Source organism: Oncorhynchus clarkii, chromosome 25, assembly GCF_045791955.1.
Source record: "Oncorhynchus clarkii lewisi isolate Uvic-CL-2024 chromosome 25, UVic_Ocla_1.0, whole genome shotgun sequence".
In the NCBI taxonomy this organism is placed as follows: Eukaryota; Metazoa; Chordata; class Actinopteri; order Salmoniformes; family Salmonidae; genus Oncorhynchus; species Oncorhynchus clarkii.
In genome coordinates this window covers 23608959-23623436 of record NC_092171.1, presented here as the reverse complement: position 1 = coordinate 23623436, position 14478 = coordinate 23608959, and the positions used below count along the sequence as shown (strand labels likewise).

General features: G+C 43.6%; 2 protein-coding genes across 4 annotated transcripts in view; one reads left to right on the top strand and one right to left on the bottom strand.

Moving 5' to 3' along the window:
• Nucleotides 1-237: 237 nt before the first annotated feature.
• On the top strand, nucleotides 238-4838 carry LOC139384122 (retinal pigment epithelium-derived rhodopsin homolog). Its single transcript, XM_071128790.1, has 7 exons — nucleotides 238-431; nucleotides 2509-2699; nucleotides 3390-3489; nucleotides 3666-3819; nucleotides 3927-4095; nucleotides 4305-4483; nucleotides 4634-4838. The coding sequence occupies exons 1-7, from the start codon at nucleotides 326-328 to the stop codon at nucleotides 4737-4739; spliced, it is 1005 nt and encodes a 334-aa protein (XP_070984891.1). The 5' UTR covers nucleotides 238-325; the 3' UTR covers nucleotides 4740-4838.
• A 675-nt stretch (nucleotides 4839-5513) lies between these two features.
• LOC139384121 (glutamyl aminopeptidase-like) overlaps nucleotides 5514-14478 on the bottom strand; it is a 50027-nt gene continuing 41062 nt past the window's right edge. For 2 of the 3 annotated variants that reach the window (XM_071128786.1, XM_071128787.1), the window contains 6 exons: nucleotides 7361-7434; nucleotides 7158-7262; nucleotides 6801-6974; nucleotides 6450-6590; nucleotides 6179-6260; nucleotides 5514-5997 (listed from right to left, as the gene is read on the bottom strand). In XM_071128786.1, coding sequence (XP_070984887.1) covers nucleotides 5848-5997; nucleotides 6179-6260; nucleotides 6450-6590; nucleotides 6801-6974; nucleotides 7158-7262; nucleotides 7361-7434 — 726 coding nt within the window. In that variant the 3' untranslated portion in view covers nucleotides 5514-5847. The remainder of the gene's footprint in view (nucleotides 5998-6178; nucleotides 6261-6449; nucleotides 6591-6800; nucleotides 6975-7157; nucleotides 7263-7360; nucleotides 7435-14478) is intronic. The other variant, XM_071128788.1, reaches the window with a different exon arrangement.

The window sequence follows — 14478 nt, the reverse complement described above, 5'->3', positions numbered from 1 at the left end:
CAAACAACAACCTCCCCAGTATTTGGTAAGAAGGGGGAGAAAGTTCGCTCTAATCCTTTAATACTCCCCAACACACATGCATACATGCACACACACTATTCGGAGACTCAAAAACTTTCCAGAATCTCCATCATTCTCTGTTTCTGGAGGAGAGGTAGCGTTAGTTTCAGCTTTCTTATTCACAGGCTCCCATCCTTTTGCATGGACCACTTTTTTACTGTGGACTCAAAAAGAATCTGGAAGGTATCTTGCTGGTGTAGAATATTCCTATTATTTCACTGTTAGTTTATAGGGTGTTTTTCACTGAGGCAACTGAAACACTGGAATGGAGTCTGGAGTCAACACCACAGGGGAGGTCATTCCCTACGGAGGAAAAAGTGCCTTTTCACAATTGGAGCACAACATAGTGGCGGCATACCTTATCACTGCAGGTACAAATGCACTGCATAGCACCCACAACACTGTCAATCAACTGAATTATTTTAGGATAGGTAATGTCGTTTTGTCGTTTGTTTGTCATGTTTTTCTGTGTGTTTATGTGTTTCTCAGAATTATTTATAAGCTACTCTAACTGCTATTCTAATTATTTTCCAACATAATTCATAATTGTTGTGATGATAAAACAGCTCCCTCTGTGATAGAGTTTAGATGATGGATTGTTGATGTCTTCTTAGATTGATTTATACAGTACTGTAAACTCTTCATGCCTGACTGAATAATATACCTTTGTAGCATCTCTCCCTTGGTGTGACAAGTTATGACAATATTAGTCAAAAAATCTAATACTACTGTTATAATCTACGTAAGTGATTTAGAGTTACTTCAACATGGATTGATGATTGCTATAGCAGTGGTATCACTGGGAAACCAAAATGAGTATTGTTTTTGGAAAGGTGCAGCTGTCAAATAGATGCGTGTTCTCTCCCCTCTGTATGGTAAATCACCTGACATGACCTCTGCACTTCCTTAGTGTGTGTGGGCCAAAGATGTCTCTTGTCTCTGGGTGCTGTTAGCATTTCTCAATGAGGCCTACCCCACACAGTCTTTCTCATTCATAAGAGGCCAATCTAGCTCTTGCACACTCTTACTGCTCAGGCGGCTGGTGTCATTATGTAACAAGTAGTCCTACCAAGCAAGTGTGGCCTTTTGAAATAAGTTTTCTCCATGAGTTGGCATTAATTTACCTGTGAAACAGTCTTGCTCAACTATTGTTGAGCAACATCACTTGAATGGCTGCTGTGTCTGGTATAGCTAGGCCTGAGATTCTAGTCTGATTCACTAGAACAGAAGGTGTTTTTTTATGGTGGGAGAGGGGACCAGAAGGGACAATTTTCGAGAATAATAAAGATGACACCAGAGCCATTCAATTGAGTAGGCTGAGTAGGCTAACACCCATTTATCAGAAACAGAGGTGGATTGGCCATCTGTCCATTCTGTGAGATGGACTGGATCATTATTTTGTTGGGTGGGCTGGTAGTAAAAAATGGAAACTCAAAGCAGTGACATGGCCAGCAGGTCATGGGCCTGTTAAGATCATTTTTTACGATTTTTGCAAAATTTCTCTGTTATAATAATATACAATGAGCTTTTTGCAAAATTTCTCTGTTATAACAATATACAATGAGCTTTTGAATGATCAGTTTTCTGAGCTGAGGTCACACAAACTCACATTTGAAGTTAGACGCAGCATTATCAAAGAGACCTGCTCCGACTCTGTCATCAATTAGACAGCCAAGATAATGGATAATAAGCAATGGAAAGTTGGTGCCGATAAACTTAGAAAGAGCACATTCTACATTGTCACCTCACTCAAAATGTCCTATTTTTGGTTAAAGTGCATTATCCTCATGATTCCTGTAATGAAAGTGTCTGCCCTGCCACTGTGCCTGTTTTGCTGGGGGCTGCTGCTGTGATGAGTGAGGCACTCTCCTCCTCCCATTCGCTCGAGAAAAATGCATTCTGATAGTATAACATTTCTAAATGCAATTGCAGGAAAAACACAGCCTTGGAAGCTTCTCAACTTTCAATATTCAGCTCAATAGCAACTATTTTACAACCAAGATATTTGATTTGGCTTTGAGATATGGAGCTGCAAGCATGCGCAAAATGCTATTAGGAGGGCAGCTAAGTCTCACGGGTAATAGCCTACAACTGCAATGTTTTTTTAGGGCATAACACTTACTGTTGGATGAATACATGGCTATTAGCAGTGGGTATTATATTTAGAGTTAGCAATCTAGTTAATGTGTTTTGAGTTTCTACTTCCTCAGCTGTTGAACCCCAAATTAATTAGCCTATGATTTAAATTAGTACACATAAAGATGTATCTAATTCATCTCCATTGAACTAAAATAATCTGGAAATTCTGTAGTCCTATGTTGACAGGGTAACACATATGACAGGCCCTAATTTGCAAAATAGCCTAAATCTTTAGCTTGGTGGCTCACCCAGTGATTCGGCCCTGATCAGAAAACATAAACATTTCAAGCTTAGGTTTCTCTTCACCAGGTGTCATCAGTTTGGCCAGCAACATTGTGGTACTGGTGATGTTTGTCAAGTTCAAGGAGCTGCGAAATGCCACCAATGCCATCATCATCAACCTGGCCTTCACTGACATTGGAGTGGCTGGCATTGGCTATCCCATGTCTGCTGCCTCTGACCTCCACGGGAGCTGGAAGTTTGGCTACACTGGATGTCAGGTTGGTGTAATGAGCCCACTGTGCTAGTTAATGGTACTGTTTGAATGAACCTGCCATTTGAAAAACTTGAAGAAAAAAATAGTTGTACTCTATGAAAATGTACGAAATAAAATCAGGCAAACTTCATATGCTTTGTATTAACTCTATATCACATATTAACTCTATATCAAGTGCAGGAAAATGGATTTAACGTTTCCTGGATTGGTTTGAACTGCCCCTCAGTGTTTAACACCTCACGTGGCCAAGCCAAAAATAGAATTTCTTACAACATTTTCTAGACTTCTCTAATGATCTGAGGTTATGGTGTTTAGGAAATGCTGTGTGAAATCAGGAATTCGGTGCCATGTGACACTAATCTGGGGCTGAAGCCTTGAGTTTGAGAACCACATATTGGACATGAGGTGGGCTGGTGAAATTGACGATGGCCTTCTGATTAGATATGCTGACTGAGGCCCAAGTCCAGTCTGTGGTTATGTTGAGCGCTCCCAAGTTGTATCTCAATAGTGTAAACAGACTTCCTCTTAATCTCCTTTAGGAGATCTGAAAGACCTGGACAGGAGAAAGTCAAATCTGTGGGGGTATCCACTCAATTTCACCTGTTCTTTGTTTTCAGACCACGTGAAACCAATGTTTTTATCCTGCTAAACAGATTCTGAAATGAGGGATGCTGCTGACTGTTTTCCCCTCCAGATCTATGCAGCTCTGAACATCTTCTTTGGGATGGCCAGTATTGGACTGCTGACAGTGGTGGCCATTGACCGCTACCTAACCATCTGTAGACCTGACATAGGTATTTACAGTCTTCTATTACTTTCCATGGAGGTTTGTAGCTCATCTGCCTGTAGTCTCTTGGTAGTAGCTACTATTGACCTGGTAAAAGATAGGCTAATCTCTGTGAACTGACAAGAGGCTAATACATCTGCATGACCTCTAAGCCTTTTCCCTGCTTTTCCTACTGATCTCCAGGGCAGAAGATGACCACCCGTTCATACACACTCCTCATTCTGGCTGCATGGCTCAACGCAGTTTTTTGGTCGTCCATGCCCGTGGTGGGTTGGGCCGGCTATGCCCCTGACCCAACTGGTGCCACGTGCACCATCAACTGGAGAAATAATGATGCGTGAGTTGGGACGCAATTAAAATAACTTTGGGTAATTTCAAGGATTATATGGCATGAAGATAAAATGTATATTATGTCATTAATCATATACAGTGACTCTTTTCCAGGGGCTTTGTCTCCTACACCATGGCAGTAATCGCTGTGAACTTCCTCATCCCTTTGTCAATGATGTTCTACTGCTACTACAGTGTGTCTGTCACCATGAAGAGATACAAAGCCAGCAACCGCTTGGACAGCATTAACATGGACTGGTCAGACCAGATGGATGTGACTAAGGTAAGCCAGTGCTTCTCCATACAGTCCTGTGTGTTCACATGTTTCTTCTTCTAACCCAGCTTTGCCTCTCAATATGGACCATTTTAACCTCACAGTTTGACTGACACGCAGGATTCTAGGATTCCATGGTTATAACAATCTGCAGAAGGTTATGTACAGTATATTACATCTACATGAATCTTTCTCTCTGATCTGTCATTGCTGGCTAGATGTCGATAGTGATGATTGTCATGTTCCTGGTGGCGTGGTCGCCGTACTCCATAGTGTGCCTATGGGCGTCCTTTGGGGACCCCAGAAAGATTCCTGCCCCCATGGCTATCATCGGTCCTCTCTTTGCCAAGTCCTCCACCTTCTACAACCCCTGCATCTACGTTATTGCCAACAAAAAGTAAGCTTTCGCACCTTCTTCTTGTTGATCCCACTTTATAGTAAGTGACCATAATACCTATGTGTATTTAAAGTGTAATTACAGTATAGGTACACACTGTATAGTAGTTACAACCTATTAACATCCTGTCCTTGTGGACTTTCTATTCAGGTTCAGAAGAGCGATCACAGGAATGCTCCGATGTCAAACCCGACAACGGATCACCATCAACAACCAGGTTCCCATGACGATTTCCCAGCTCCCTTTGACCCAATGAGGGAGGATTGCTAGATGTTACATTCTATGATGATTTTATTCCCCCAAACTCTGATTACACTTGTCATTGAGTATACTGTTAGAGGATGGGATACGTGTAAGCAAGTTTAAAAGATCCCACCCTACCAAGCTTTTTAGACCATACCAGTGGTCATGAGAGAACTGGAAAATACTAAATTCAAGAGTACTGAGGTACATCCCAAGTCACCCATTATTTATAGGTACCTCAAAATACACGAAAGTCGTTTTATGTAATTAGAGACACATTAGACATCATCAACCTTACAGTTTTGCCCTACATTGCTGTACATCAAGAGTCTGTCCAATACCAGTGTTTCTGGACCACGTGGGTAGGTGCTTCTATATTACCTGGATTTTATTTTGATGTGTTGGGGTTTACCATGTAAATTGCTCTTTTTATGACATTCTAGCCATTGTCTTCCCGATGTGTTTTACCTTAGTGTAATATTAGCATAAACAAACAATAAAGTATGTTTGTGTACAACATTACGCTTTCTTTATTTCCTTTCCTGTGGCAACACTTATCCAGACTGCAGTATTCCCAGTAAGTGCATATACGCTATTCTTTTTTTCTAATACAGTTGTACATTCTAAAAAAGTATATACAGTTGTAAACTTTGCATTGTTTGAAACATTATTTAGAAATACATCTGTACATATAGATCAATATACCTGACCCAAGATTAAAAGTAATCATGGTTATTTGAATATGACATCTCAAATTCTGTCCAAGCACTTAATAAGAAATTAAATATTTGTATGTCAAAATGTTTATTTTATTTGTCCTTAATTTTATTTGTCCTTAATTTAACACAAATATACCATAGGTAATGCAGGAAAGGTACTAAGTACTGTAAATGGATTCCACTTGAGTAAAGAGAAAGCGACTCACTGAGTTACAATCACATCAAAAGTGTGATTGATTTGCACAGCAGCATATGCAGGACATAGGGACTTGATACTTGATTTAGAAAGGCAGTCCTGTGGTGTGCTTGAACTGCCGTTTAATTAATTTATGAATGGAAACAGCATGAAGGTTTTATATTTGGATTAGGCATGGGTTCTTTAGTCTTGTTGACCTGAGGTCATCAGTAGGCGACGTTGCTCTCCAGCCAAGAGCTGATCTCTGCCTTGTTTCTCCTGACCCACTCGATGTTGTTCTTCACTGTCTCTAGAGCTTGCTGCCTAGGCATCTCCCCAGCCCCGGCATTAGGGTTCAGCTTGAAAAAGTGTGCCATCTAAAACACAACCACACAGTCAACATAGTCAGTCATAAATCAAGTCACCATAAAAAGACAATCCACAACATAGATCACGGTCAATCTTAAATTCAAGCACACCAGTGCTAGTCTCAACTGAAGTGGTTTATTGTTTGATTTACTTATTCTAATTCTATGAGTAGAATGTCCCTGTTCTAACCTGCCACAGCTGTAGCTCTGTATTGTAGGTGGTGCTGATTCTGGTCAGCAGGCGCCCCAGGCTCCTGTCATTGATAGTGTATCTGTAACAAAAACAAAAATACATTGAAAACTGTCACAGTATTTACATGATTCAGTCACTCTAGGCTCAGTTGCTACTGATTCAGTAAATTTACTTACAGCATTCCATTCATTCACTATCACTTCAAATGACTCTGGACTCAGTAACTCTCCATTCAGACTAAGAGAAGTGACTCAGAGAATGGGCTCACCTGTTCACTAGGTAGTCCCAGTTGAGGGTGACCCAGTCCCAGGCCATGGTCTTGCCGTAGCGATTCAGAGAGACATATTGGACCACAGTGAACAAATCCTGAGTCCTCACAATACTCTCATCTTTGGACATCTCCAGTAAGCTGAAAAACAACGGCATTCTAACAAGCAGCATTATCTCAAGTCATATCTAGCTAAATAAACAAATGTTTGCTAGAAACAATTTTGCACACTCTTGCCAACAAATGTACTGGGGTTCTAGTAATAACTTTTCATTGGATTATGTTTAAAAGCAATTTTGAATAACACATGTAAAAAATAATTTCTAAAGATAATTAATGTTTTTTATTTACTTGAACAGAAGAGTGATGTTCTCCACGGATGCCAATCCATACAGGAGCTTGTCCTTCTCTTGGGCCAAGGTCTCTGTTTTGTACCTCTCAAACATTAAGTTCCACTTCGCCTCAGTGCCTGAGTTCCTCATGCCATAGCGATACACCAACAGGCGCAGGTTCACCCCAACACTGCTGGAGGTCAAAGGTCATGTTATCATTAGGGCTTAGTGGAATAAACATGCTTTTAGGAATAGGAACGCTAATAAAGTAGTTAGTTGTGTCCATCAGTTTAGGCCTAACATTAGCATGTACTGCAGCTGGATTAGTAAGTAGATCATGTGTCATTGAATGATTTAATTCAAGACTAATATTTACCTGATGTTTCCTGAGATCCATTGGTCAAATAAAACAGATGTCTCATTTAGCACTTCCTGGTCGCCCATTTGGCAAGCAATTCCCTGGACTGTCTCACGCAACAGCCTATACAAACCCCATATAGACAATACATTTTACGATCAATATCCAGCAAATACACCCATGATCTATCAAATACAGTAGATTGTCTCTCCTTGTTTCACCTATCTCTCTGGCTTCCCTTGTCGTCCCATCCCAGCTGCCTGGAGATAGTCTGCACATGCTCACGGAATAATTTCTGTAGGGGAAATAAGCGACGAGACATGACTAGTCTATTCCTGAAACCTCCTTAGGGAGTTTCCCCCAAAACACCCCACCAGGGACATGGAGCTAAACAAGGGACATGTTTTAGACCTATTCTCTAGTTTGCATTATTATCTCATACGTACAGGTAACTGACAAAGTAACCCTTAAAAAAATATGTTTGTTGAGGCAAACTTCCCGCAGGTTTGTGGCAAATTTAATGCAAACTAAATAGTCTGCCACAAAATGTTGCCAGAAGTTTGCAATATTTGTCACTAGTGGTGAATCTGCTGCAAACCTTTAGCAACAAGTTCGCCAGAGGTTTTTAAAAAATATTTTTCTCTTCAAGATTCAACTTCAATTTATGGCAACAAGTTCCAAGACCAGTAACCGTTGATGACCAATCAGGGGGATTAGAAACATCTGTTGGAAAATGGAAACCAAGCTATCTAGCTAGGTAGCTACCAGTTGTCATGTGAGTGTCTAACTTACCAATTAGACTTCCTAATGAACTTTAACATTTTATTAGCTAAATTATGCCTAGTTAGGAATGTCATGTTTTTTGGGATAGAGTGAAACATTTTGTTGATACCAGTTTCAATCTGTCAGTGCCACTGACTGGCTAGTGCTTAGCTAGCTAACGATAGCTATCATATTTTTGCACAATTATTGTGATAGCTAGCTAATGATTTGCCTAAACACTTATTTTTAGGTGAATGCGTTGCTGTCTTAAGACCAATACGCATGTCAATAAGCTAGTGACAAGGTTCACTTGTCACGGTTGTCGTAAGAACTGGACGTCGAGTTCCACATCTTTAATATGAGCGAACAACGAAATGTGACTACATGGTGAAAAATAGTTACTTAAATATGATCCCCAATTAGAGACAACGATTACCAGCTGCCTCTAATTGGGAATCATACAAAACACCAAGATAGAAAAATAAACTAGAACACAACAGAAATGTTAAAACTAGAACACCCCCTCATCACACCCTGACCTACTACACCATAGAGAAACAAGGGCTCTCTATGGTCAGGGCGTGACATCAGTAGCATGTTAGCTGGCACAACAGCTAAACTAAGGTAGCAACAATATGAGTTGATATGACATCAGTAAAACATAACTTTTGCAGGTGGATAGATACTCTTCCCCAACCCGTGGTGTTGGAAAAAGCTAGGAGGAGGATGCACCAGCACCCTGGAAATATGGTTGTAGTGCAATCACTAATAACACTTTTGTGAAAAATGTGTGTATTGTCTACAGAATTGATAAGGTGAGCAAATGCATGTATTCTCAAATGTAGCCCATTCATTCTTTGTAACAATTAGATTTGAATTGCTTTAAACTAATAATAGCTAGCTCATGTTGATAGTGTTGTTACTTCTCTCATTTTAGAAGCAATCAGTTACAAGGTAAAAATACAGATTGAGGCCTTCAAATCAAACTGAGGACAGAGAAATGTGTGTGCACCAGAAAGGTCGAAGCTTCTTGCATGCATGGCTTTAAGACACAAAAAACTAATTCTGGGTTGTTTTGATGACCCAATTGTTGCGTTGCAGGCATTGGGTCAATAGTTGGGTTGTTATGTTTCACTATATTGGATCACTCCAATATATTGGTATCACTCCACGGCGGAGGGACACATCCGATGTGAGGATTTACTCCCGTGTACACCTGTGTCGCGGCTGGGGTCCGCCCCTATATATAGACCCCATGGCCACGACACACGTTCTCTTTCATTTTCTCGGCGGACGTCTGTATGATTTGAGGTACAAACTTTCTGAAGTTCGCTTGGTAAGTCACTGGTGCGTGTAATATCTTACGTGGAAGTATACTAACTGGCTGTTTTGCACATGGCCAGCCCCTCATTTTGAGTGCTCCACTCACTGTGCGCGGTTTATCTGTATCTTCCGCCCGTGGTTTGTCGTGTTTTTGTTTCGTTAGCGTTACACTACGACTCTGTGTGCATCCATAGGAGTACCGACTCTAATTCCGGTGCCGGCCCCCATCCTTCAGGGTCCTTTGTGTCACCACTGTGGCCGACCCCCTGAAGAAGAAAACCTTGTGGCTGGAGATCTCCTCACTCCTGGCCAAGGGTGCCATTCGCAGGATCGAGACATCAGAACAGCTAGGTGGGTTCTACTCCACTTATTTTGTGGTCCCAAAAATGAGACTGAGCGTTTCGACCAATTCGGGACCTCCGCAACCTCAATGGGTACTTGAAGGTACTGAGGTTCCACATGCTGTCCCCGGCCGGCATGTTGAAGGCCGTGTCCCGGGACCAGTGGTTTGTGACACTGGACCAGAAGGATGCGTACTTCCATGTTCCTGTTCACCCAGCTCATTGGCAGCACCTCTGATTCGCTTTCGAAGGGAGGGTTCTTCCCTTCGGCCTCTCCTTGGCACCCTGCACTTTCACAAAGTGCATGGATGCTGTCCTGGTACCTCTCACGTCCCGAGGGTTGTTGATCCTCAATTACCTGGACGATTGGTTGATTTGTGCCCCGAACAAGACCCATGTCCTATCAGACAGAGACATGCTCCTTAACCACATCGGCGGGCTGGGCATTACTGTAAACGTCAAGAAGAGTCATCTGACGCCCACCCAGAGGGTGGCCTTTATTGGCATGGAACTGGGCTCAGTCCTCATGAGAGCACGCCTGCCCGCCAGAAGGGTTCAGGTGATCTTATCTTGCCTCGACCACTTTCGGCAGGGGTGAGTGGTATCCGCCCTAACCTGCCAACGCCTGGTGGGCTTGCTGATGGCGGCCTCGTTGTTGATGCCCCTGGGCCTGCTCCATCTCCGGCCTCTTCAACAGTGGTTCAACTCCCACCGGCTGCACCCGAAGCGCCACCGTCACCGCCAGCTGTGGGTGACCACACAGTGCCTCAGGGCATTGTTGAGGTGGCGCTGTCACTCCTTTCTCTCAGGTGGGGTGGAAATGCTGAGGATATGCTGCTGAGAGCTGATCAGCACAGACGCCTCCCTGATCGGCTGGGGGGTGTGACCATGGGAAGGTCGGCCAGCAGCTGTTGGCAGGCACATCAATACACTAGATGTCAGAGCTGTACTGCTGGCCCTGCAGTCTTTCCTTCCACATCTGAAGGGAAGACCTGTCCTGGTGAGAACAGAGAACACCACGGTGGTGGTTAATACATCAACCATCAGGGTGGACTTATGACACGGAAGCTCCTTCTCTAGGCTCAGGGAAGTCTAGCAACTACACGCAGCGCACGTACCTGGTATCCTGAATGTGGCAGCGGATATGTTCTCAAGGGAGGGCCCGTCACCTTGGGACTGTAGCCTACATCCCCAAGTGGTGCAGCACCTGCAGGACAAGTCCGGGAGGGCGCAGCTGGACCTGTTTGCCTTCCTGGACAATGCGCACTGCCCTCTGTGCACTGCCCCCTGTGGTACTCCATGTCAGAGCCACCAGGGCCCCTGGCCAGGCCTGGAGCTTTACGCATTCCCCCATTTTCTCCTGATCCAGGCTGTGCTGGACAGGACCAGGATGGCAGAGCATAATCTGCTTCTGGTGGCCTCATACTGGCCCAGACAACCCTGGTTCAGCCTTCTTCTGTCTCTGTTTTCTGGGACACCTTGGCAACTTCCCCTGAGACAGGACCTGCTGTCTCAGGCTGGGGGAACTCTGTGGGCTTGGCCACTGAACGACACCAATGGTCCATGTTAGGACTACAGGAGGGTGTAATGAACACCATGCAGAGTGCATAAGCACCGGCTACAACCGCAGCACACCAGTTGCGCTGGCGGTTGTTCTGCTCTTGGCGTACTGGTATTGAGGTGGTGCCCGAGTCATGCAAGGTGCAGTATGTCCTCCAATACCTGCAGTCTCGTTTGGATGAGGGCTTAGCAGCCTCTACACAGAGGGTATTTGGCTGCTATGGACAGGCCAGTGGGGCGCCATCCCTTGTTCTCCAGGTTTATGAAAGGGGTTTGTTGCCTGCGTCCAGCTAGGACCCGCTCAATGGCGAGCTGGATGTGGTTTTGGCTGCTTTGGCAAAGCCGCAATTCGAACCGTTGGAGTCTGCCTCCCTGAAACACCTCTCTATGAAGGTGGCTTTCTTGGTAGCGATTACTTTCATGAAGAGGGAGGGTGAACTCCATGCTCTTTCGCTAAGTTCTGAGTGCTACCGGATGGACCCCGTGGAGAGGGGTATATCTCTCCGCCCCAACCCTTCATTCCTCCCGAAGGTTCTGTCAGACAGGCATGTGAACATCCCTTTTATCCTGTCTGCTAACGACCCCCCGGCAGTGGCGGGGGAGTCTGGGCCTCCCTCCGACATGCTGTGCCCTGTAAGGGTACTGGCTGCCTATGTGGAGCGGACACAGTCAGTGAGAACAACAGACCAGCTCTTTGTCTGCTATGGTGAGAGAGTCCTGGAGGCTGGGCTATCAAAGCAGAGGCTCTATCACTGGATCGTGGACACGTTTTCGACAGCACACCGCCTGGCTGGCAGGCCAGTGCTGGGATCTGTGGTGGCACATTCAACACGAGGGGTGGCTGCATCCTGGGCTCTAATGAGAAGAGTGCCCCTCGCTAATATCTGGGCTGCTGCTAGCTGGGCTTCCTTTTGAACCTTTGCTAGGTACAATCAGGTAAATGTGGCACCTCCCTTTGCGATTGGTTCAGCGGTCCTGGGCATCGCCTCCCCTTCGGGGGACTGTGCCGGGACCCCCCTTCCACATTGACGGCTCCTGCATCTTGGTCCTGCACTGGGACTTCGCCGCTGGCTGGCCAGGTACCTCTAGCACCGACTAAGTCTGGTACCGGTACACCATTATATTGGAGTGATCCAATATAGTGAAACATAACGAAGGTTACGTATGTGAGCTATATGGATCACTCCAATCCACTACGGCACTAGAGGCGCTTTAAAAATGATGTAGAGAATGTGTGTCGCGGCCATGGGTTCTATATATAGGGGCGGACCACAGCCGTGACACAGATGTACACGGGAATAAATCTGTAAATCCTCACCTCGGATGTATCGCGGAGTGATACCAATATATTGGAGTGATCCAAATAACTCACATGACCGTGGTTACATACTTAACCTTCCTTTTCTGTAACAGCAAGGTTGGGTTGTTGGTGCTGTGTTAATTAGATTATATTATGGCAGTGCCATAATATTTTAGAATGTACAGTTGAAGTCGGAAGTTTAGATTACACTTAGGTTGGTGTCATTAAAACTTGTTTTTCAACCACTCCACAAATTTCTTGTTAACAAACTATAGTTTTGGCAAGTCGATTAGGACATCTACTTTGTGCATGACACAAGTTTACAGACAGATTATTTAACTTATAATTCACTGTATCACAATTCCAGTGGGTCAGAAGTTTACATACACTAAGTTGACTGTGCCTTTAAACAGTTTGGAAAATTCCAAAAAATGGTGTCATGGCTTTAGAAGCTTCTGATAGGCTAATTGACATCATTTGAGACAATTGGAGGAGTACCTGTGGATGTATTTCAAGGCCTACCTTCGAACTCAGTGCCTCTTTGCTTGACATCATGGGAAGAAGACCTCAGAAAAAACATTGTAGACCTCCACAAGTCTGGATCATCCTTGGGAGCCATTTCCAAATTACTGAAGGTACCACGTTCATCTGTACAAACAATAGTATGCAAGTATGAACACCATGGGACCACGCAGCCGTCATACCGCTCAGGAAGGAGACGCGTTCTGTCTCCTAGAGATGAATGTACTTGTGCGAAAAGTGCAAATCAACCCCAGAACAACAGCAAAAGACCTTGTGAAGATGCTGGAGGAAACAGGTACCAAAGTATCTTTATCCACAGTAAAACGAGTCCTATATCGACACAACCTGAGAGGCCGCTCAGCAAGGAAGAAGCCACTGCTCCAAAACCGGCATAAAAAAGCCAGACTATGGTTTGCAACTGCACATGGGGACAAAGATGGTACTTTTTGGAGAAATGTCCTCTGGTTTGATGAAACAAAAATACAACTGTTTGACCATAATGACCATTGTTATGTTTGGAGGAATAAGGGGGTGACTTGCAAGCCAAAGAACACCATCCCAACCGTGAAGCACAGGGGTGGCAGCATCATGTTGTGGGGTTACTTTGCTGTAGGGACTGGTGCACTTCACAAAATAGATGGCATCATGAGGGGAAAAAATTGTGTGGATATATTGAAGCAACATCTCAAGACATCAAGTTAAAGCTTGGTCGCAAATGGGTCTTCCAAATGGACAATGACCCCAAGCATACTTCCAAAATTGTGGCAAAATGGCTTAAGGACAACAAAGTCAAGGTATTGGAGTGGCCATTACAAAGCCCTGACCTCAATCCCATAGAAAATGTGTGGGCAGAACTGAAAAAGTGTGTGCGAGCAAGGAGCCTACAAACCTGACTCAGTTACACCAGCTCTGTCAGGAGGAATGGGCCAAAATTCACCCAACTTATTGTTGGAAGTTTGTGGAAGGCTACCTGAAACGTTTGATCGGAGTTAAACCATTTAAAAGGCAATGCTACCAAATACTAATTTAGTGTATGTAAACTTCTGACCCACGGGGAATGTGATGAAATAAATAAAAGCTGAAATAACTGTATATTATTCTGGCATTTCACATTCTTAAAATAAAGTGGTGATCCTAACTGACACAGGGCATTTTTACTAGGATTAAATCTCAGGAATTGTGAAAAACTGAGTATAAATGTATTTGGCTAAGGTGTATGTATGTACATGTAAGCTTCCGACTTCAACTGTACCTATAAATAGTAAAACCAGAGAAACTGATTATTTTGCAGAAGTCTCATTTTTCCAGAGCTGTATATGTACAGTGCGTTCAAAAAGTATTGACTCCTTTTTCTACATTTTGTTGGTACAGACTTATTCAAAATTGATTAAAGACATTTTTCTCCTTTTCAATCTACACCCAATACCCCATATAGACAAAGCGAAAACAGATTTTTAGAAATGTTTCCTAATTTATAAAATCAAATTTCTACCTTATTTACATAAGTATTCAGACCCTTTGCTATGAGAAG